Source organism: Bactrocera latifrons, unplaced genomic scaffold (assembly GCF_001853355.1).
Source record: "Bactrocera latifrons isolate USDA-ARS-PBARC rearing strain unplaced genomic scaffold, ASM185335v1 scaffold_28, whole genome shotgun sequence".
NCBI lineage: Eukaryota > Metazoa > Arthropoda > Insecta > Diptera > Tephritidae > Bactrocera > Bactrocera latifrons.
The window spans coordinates 1,980,846-1,988,756 of NW_017536407.1; the positions used below are offsets into that span (position 1 = coordinate 1,980,846).

The window sequence follows — 7,911 nt, forward strand, 5'->3', positions numbered from 1 at the left end:
TAATACTAAAACCTAACCCCAATAATAAATGCTAAAGAAGCACACACATATACACAAAATACCGGATCAAGCGCCGCGATAGCGATAAGTAAAGCCAACAACAAATTCGATTAGCAATTGGCAAAAGCAACACATAGAAAAAAAATAAAAACTAAAAACATGTTTGTACAAAAACCATGAAACGTTCGAAATACAACAATGAAAATGAAATTTTTAGCAAAAAAAATGACACCGACCAACACAAACACACGCTCAAAAACACACTAACACACAAACACACGCGAACACGAACACAAAGCGACACAGTACCATTTACTGGTTTGCGCTGTGCACCCAACCACGCCCCCCTCAACAACGTGTCTTCCCACCAACCTCCATGTGCTCCCACATCCATGCGAACAACACCACCACCCATGCTTCCCGCTTTAGTTACCCCTGTTTCGAGTTAAAATTTTGAGTTAAAATTCAATATAGCAGCCTAGTGTTCATTAACAGTGCATATACAACAACAAAACCAATTTTATAGCAGACCTGAGCTGGCTTATGACCAAACGTAAACGTTATAAATATTATATAATTCAAAATATCTACATACATAACTTTTTTATTTTTCTTTTTGTTGGATTCCAAAACAATTATATGCCGTTTAGTCTCAGATTGGGAACTGTGGACGGGACAATTCTCACATGGTTCACATATGCCAGCAACTGATTATAATATATATCACATTTTAACATTCTTCATTTCCTTTTTTTTCGAATTTGAATTTTCGTAACTTTGTGTTTCTGAAATTTCGAAATTTTGTATTTTTGAAATTTAGAATTTTCGAAATTTTGAGTTTGCGAATATTCGAAATTTTGAATTTTCGAAATTTTTGAAATCTCAAAACTGTGTATTTTCGAATTTAGTCGTTTTTATGCTGACCATCGACAACACGCCTTGCTTGTCAAATAAAAAAATATATATTTTTTTAACACATTACTTAACACATAACTTGGATTTAATACCCTCATAAAATTTTTTTTTTTTTTTTTTTYAACACAATGCGTACACACACCATCAAACCAGTGCGCGCTGACGCCTAAAAGTCGGCCTTTTGTACAGAAAAAAAAATCTAAAAAAAAAAAAAAACCAAAATGAAACACTCATTCACTAATCGCCAGTCTCTCTCTCTTTCACGCTCTCATACTCTCTTTGCTCGTACTCTCTACAACTATCACAAACTTATTATTTTAATATTGGCATTTTAGTTTTTTATAAGCAATAAACAACAACAAAACTTTGTAAAAATGTATGCAGCAAAAATTAAAAGCAAAACCAAAATAAAATAAAAAATAATATATAACAATTATAGTAAGCAATGCGTAAGGTCCCGCAATGCAGCCAGCTGTAACTAAATTCACTAACACCGACAATATTTTTGGTATTTTGCATTAGTCAGTAAGTTGTAAATATGTCTAAACCGAAGTGTACTGTTCTTTGGCAGTGAGCTATTACTAACACTTGTAAATATTTCAATATGCTGTGTTGTTATTGCACATACACAAACACACAGTTGTATATTTCGAAAAAGTATTTAAAAATATGTAAAAAAAAATTCCTTTTTGTATAAATTAGTTTTGGTTTACGATAGTATTTTTTAAATCGATATTTTTTTTTTTTTGTTTTTGCTAATTTGTAAATTAAAAATATATAGACAAATGTAGAGCATATAAATATTATATATACAAAAACTTCCTTCATAATTTCCCCTTTTATACATATTTTTTAAATTAATGAGTATTTTGCTTTGAAAAACCTAAACACACATACATTGAAAAAGGTTTAAAAACCTATCCCGAATAGATGTACATAATAGGGCAGAGCGCATGTGTTGGATGTCGTACGAATTTTCAACCGAAAAAGTAATAAGATTATATAAAAACTAAATTTTTTTAAGGTTTTGAATGCTACGATTTTTTCTCAAAAACAGGTTTTGGCGCATATTCAAAGAGTATAAATATTTTGTGTACTATTTTAAAAATCAAAAAATTTCAAAATGGGTATTTTATCGGTTCGATTCATGCTTTAAAATAACTCTCCAAATTTCCGAAAACTCTTCGAAAAAAACTCTCAAAAAAATTCAAAACTAATTCCGAGTTCTTAAAAACAAATTATAATTGTTTAAAACTGTTCCAGAAAATTTATTTTCAAAGTCGGTAAAACTCTCCAAATTTTGAAAAACTCTCCAAATTTTCTTAAAACTCATGCCAAATTCGTCAAAAACTATTAATTGTTTAAAATCGTTCCCAAAATTTGTTTAAACTTATTCCGAATTCGTTAAAAACGCTTTAAGGAATTGTCAAAGCTGTTTCTAAATTTTTTTTCAAAGCCGGAAAAACGCTCCAAATTTCGACATACTCTCCAAAAAATTAAAATTTATTTGCAGAAGCAAAAATTTCTTCACATTTCGGTACAAACTTTAAAAAAAATTAAGTAATTACAAATGTAGTCTTTAAAAATGCTTCCAGAAAATGGTTTTGAAAACTTTTGTTACAGAATTTTTTTTTGCGGAACGAAAATAATACCTAATTTTCAGAAAAGCTCTCCATAGTTTTGTCCAAATTTGTATTAATAGTTGCCAAATTTCATTTAAGCCAAAAATGTTTCACGTTGAAACTGTAAAATTTGTTCAGATGCCAACTTTTATTTCAAAGCTGAAGGAAGCACTCCAAATTTCGACAAACTCTCCAAAAAATTATAAACTAATCCCATAGACATTAAAAATATTAATTACAGAAAATGTTCGACATGGTTTTTAACATTTTTTCACAGCGAAAAACTCGCCAATTTTCGAAAATCTCTCAAATTTTTGAAAAACTCTCCAATTATTGGGAAAACTTTCCGAACGACTCCTAAACGGTAAAACTGTTAAATATGATCAAGTGGCAACTCTCATTTCAAAACTGTCAGAAACGTAATATCCTGGGTGACAACTCTAATTTCTAAGCAAAACTAGCATTCTTTTAAAAAAAAAAGTGTAAAATTAAATTTTAAGCTAACACTTCAAACAGGTGACAACTTTTATTTGGAAAAATTAACATTTTAAGCGACGACTTTAAAATCATTATTTATAGTATTTAAACAATTTAATTAGGAACTGCTTTAACGAATATGCGCCAAGAAAATTTAAAACTTAATAATAAAAAATTAACTAATTTTCATAAAAAATTATAATTCATAATTAAACCAACGCGTAATGGGCAAAAATAAAAATAAAATAATAATAAAAAAATTGTATGTATCATTCACTCAAATAACAAAATGACATAAAATAATAACTCGCTTGTATCCAACTCTAACACAGAAAATAAACAAAACAAAAAAAATTAGACACAAACAGCAAAACACTTTTGCTGCGATCTTGAATATGTGAGATGTCTCCCCTTCACAGTTCTCCACTAATTTGATGTTTACACGAGCTGTTTGTAAAACCAAAACGAAAGCAATAATTTATTATATTTTAATAAATTAATTTTTCATGAATTGGCACAACCTTTTCAAAGGCAAAGAAAAACTAATAAATATCCTACACAGTATTTAACAAAAACACTTTCCAATACTTTTTTTGTACGAAAAAAGAAACTCAAAATTATTATTATTGTCTAAACGATACCGTTTTCAAAATAACGTTTCGAATTTACGCACACACAATTACATACACATCTAGCATAATTTCGTTTCCGAAACAAAGTTTTACACAGCATTTCTAATATCACAACCTAACCTCAAATTTAAACGCAATAATCCTCTCCTAAACACCCAACAACACCACAAAACGTCCAAGTGCATACACCGCTATCCACAAAAAAAAAACCACTACACAATCCCTCCCCACCCACACAGTACCAAGCAGCCAGCAAACACGGAACCAACCCACCCACTGACAAACAAATTATAGTTTATAAATGTCACTAAAGTCCCTAGAAACACAGGAACCCACCAAAATGAAAAACCAACCAAATATAAAGTCAAGGCGACACTTCCCGTACCCACACAAACACACACCGTACCTGTTTAAACACTAAGCGTAGGGTTAGTTTAAGTTTATTACTTAAGTACAGCAATTTTTTTACCCACGAATTTTCCTCCACTTTCCCGAACGCGTACACTCAACTATACACTATACCTGTTCCGCTCGCACACTTTCTATTTACTCGTGAGCACGCCACCACACAGTGGCGCACAAACCGGCGCACTTTTTTCTTTTCCGCTCGATTTGGCTCTTGACTACATATGCTTGCGAAGCAAAAAAGTCAAAATTCTCTGTCAAAAACGCGCTAACTCCCTCAATGTGCATGCATTTACTCTTATACCTCTTATCAAATCTGCCATAATCACTCTCTCTCACTCGTTCGCTCTTTCTAGTTGTGCACACAAGCTTCAGCAATGAAAGCTTACTTAAAGCCTTAATCTCGCTCACTGATTGACAAGAGTGCTACTATTAAAATCACGCCTACTTTTCTTACCGAAAATCTCCCACTCTCAAATCCAGTATATGCACTCGTGTAAGAGGAAATGTATAAATAGAACAAAAGGATTTTTTTTTACAAGAAAACAATCACTAGCAACCAAAAAAACCCGTCTCTCTATCTCACGATCTCTCTCTCTCTCTTTCGGCCACTTCAAATTCCATTTTAGACACCGAACAATGCACATCAGACGTCGAATGTCCCAGTGAGAAATCATGCCTGCAAGGACACTGCGTTGATCCTTGTTCGGTGCGTGGCGTTTGTGGTGCAAATGCGCTTTGCAAGAGCGTACTACATCGACCGCGTTGCTCCTGCCCCAGTTGCTATATCGGACGACCCGAAGTCGAATGCAAGCCGGATCCAAAGTGCACCGACGACACTATGCTACAACCGCGTGACCCACAACAACAAATACCCTGCGCACAGGACAACGATTGTCCCGACCATCTGCAGTGCAGTCACTATGGCCAATGTACCGATCCATGCCAGAATCCGCTATTCATATGCGGCGGCAGTAAGAAGTGTGAAACACGCCGCCACCAACCGGTATGCGTGTGCAAATCCGGCTTCATTGTGAATGAATATGGTGAATTGACGTGCGCGCCCGAGAAGCGTGAATGCTATCGCGATGATGATTGCGCCTCGAATATGGCTTGTAGTGAGGGCAAATGCCGCAGTCCGTGCGTGGTGCCCGTGGGTCGTCAGCCCATCTGCGCGGAGAATAAATCCTGCGAGGTGCAGGATCACAAGCCAGTCTGTATTTGTATGAAGGATTGTCAGCCGTCGATATCGATTTGTCTGCGCGATGCGGGCTGTCCGTCGGGTTTGGCGTGCCGCTCGTATCAGTGCGTCAATCCGTGCGACTTTGCAACGTGCGCACCCAACTCGCCATGCATCGTCGAGGATCATAAGCCGATATGTAAATTCTGCCCGCCCGGATTTATAGCCGATGCCAAACATGGATGTCAAAAAGGTAAAGCAATCGTCTAGAGTTGTATAAGTGTGAACAAAAACTACTACTACCAAAATATCAAAAACAAAAAAGTTATATAAAAATGCAAAAAAAAAAAAATTAAGAAAAAACAACATGTGCTCACTGTCTCATGCTCTCTCCAATACTCTTACAATTTCCGCTCATATTAATGCCACAGAAGCCGTGCGCGCCGCGCCTCTCACCCTCACATAAACGTTTGTTTGATGTGCGCTTGGCGGCTGCGCCGCGCCTCCAACTGCAACCAACTAATTTTTGTTTTTAACGAACTGCTTCCCGCGAGCGTCGCACAGCGCTTACAATCAGCAAGTAACAGCTATATAATCTACTGCTTAACAGTGAGAACTCAAGCTTTTTTTTAAATGAAATTTATTTTTTAATATTTTTTCTGCCAAACGGTATTAACGTTAATAAAGCCCATGGCAGTTTCAGTCTAACGAAAAAATGCAAAAGCTTTGCAGCACTATTTCTTGAAATAGAAAATTCGCTTACCACCAATCGAGTTATTAATTACAAAAAATATAAGAAAAACAAAAACAACATTTGTCTGTCATTGAAAACTTGAACTTCATACGTTTTTCGTAACTCCAAAAGCTAACCAACAGTAAAATCCTCTACACATTCACACACGCTCATGCCAGTTCAATTAATTAATTAATTACTTAAAAAATAAACAACAACAGCAATTAATCAATGTAATAAACAGCAAATTAATCCAAAGTAATATTTTGTTGGAAGAAAAATTTAAGTAAGCAATTAAAAATTTTTGGTTTGTAACATACAACAGTCGAAATTATTACTAACGGTTTACCAGTGTAGCTAACTAATTGTAAAAAAAGTACAAAGTAACTGTAAATTCTAAATATAATACATTAAAACCCAAAACTTACTACCTTAAACAACGTAAAGTTAAATATAATATTTAGATACATATATATAAATATATATATTTACTTATATATAAATATAAAACTAATATACTTATGACCCCTTGATAAATCCCGCTCCTCAAACCGTAAAATAAGTACACCCCTACTAGTCAATTGGAACCTGTGATAGCCGATAGCAATCCCCATGTATATACTTTACCCCCACTCACACAAAAAAGTATAAGAAAAACCAAAAATTTACCCAAAAAAATTTTATTTACCTACAACTGTATATATATTTTTTATATCTAACATATTTTTTATCTTATCAACATGTAAAAAATTTACTCTACGCCACAATGTACAAAACAAATTCTACATTCTCTATTACAAAACAAAACAAAAATAAAAAACATTAACAAAATTGTAAAAAAAAAACACCAAAAACAAATTACAACCACAAAAACTCGTGCAGCCATAACAACTTCTACGCCTGCTACAACTGCGTCTGCAACTCGTGCTACGTCTCCGTCACCGGCTGGTGCCAACTGTACACAAGATGTCGACTGCGACGAAACGCTTCAGTGCGGCAGTGCGCGGCAATGCGTTGATCCCTGTACTGTCGTGTGTGCCGAATCTGCATTGTGTATTGTGAAAGCACATCGCGTTGCCACATGTATCTGCGCTGATAGTTTTATTGGCAATACCACCGTCAAATGCATTCCCATACTCTTTGAAATACCCTCGACTCTTGAGACTACCACAAAACATATATCATACGACCGTACAGACACGACTGCGACAACTGTTAAGTACACCACCATGTATATAAGCAATCAAACAGAAATGCGTACCCATTATACAGATATTGTCGCTGAAAAAGAGACCGAATCTTATGACAGTACGACACAAGCGACGGCATTTAGTACGACCACACAAACAGCTGCAACACGTGCTACGACAAAAGATATAACAATGAAAGTCGCTACAAGTGAGCTCGAAGGTGCAACAAAATTTACTTCCACACCTGAACCAATTCCCGAAATTCCTTCGAAGGCAATCACTGTAGGCTATACCACAGTCCCCGGTCAAAAAATCACAACACCAGAATCTACAACGATATCTGAAGGTGAAGAAAGATTTACTTCCACAAGTCGACCGGTCACTGAGACCCCTACTGAACCCGGTGTAAGAATTACAACACCAGAATCAACAACGACTTCTGAAGGTGAAGAAAGATTTACTTCAACACGTCGACCAATCACTGAGACTCTTGGGGAAGAAACTACTGCGGTACACACCACTGTCCCAGGTGTAAGAATCACAACGCCTGAATCTACAACTCGATCTGAAGGTGAAGAAAGATTTACTTCAACACGTCGACCGATCACTGAGACTCCTGCGCCAGAAACTACTGTGGGATATACCACAGTACTCGGTGTAAGAATCACAACACCTGAATCTACAACTCGATATGAAGGTGAAGAAAGATTTACTTCAACACGTCGACCGGTCACTGAGACTCCTGCGACAGAAACTA

General features: G+C 35.4%; 1 protein-coding gene across 1 annotated transcript in view; it reads left to right on the forward strand.

Moving 5' to 3' along the window:
* LOC108970050 overlaps positions 1 to 7,911 on the forward strand; it is a gene marked incomplete in the record, with an annotated part of 187,068 nt that overhangs the window by 108,265 nt on the left and 70,892 nt on the right. The window contains 1 exon segment of the mRNA XM_018935160.1: positions 4,681 to 5,484. Within this exon segment, the coding sequence (XP_018790705.1) occupies positions 4,681 to 5,484 (804 nt within the window).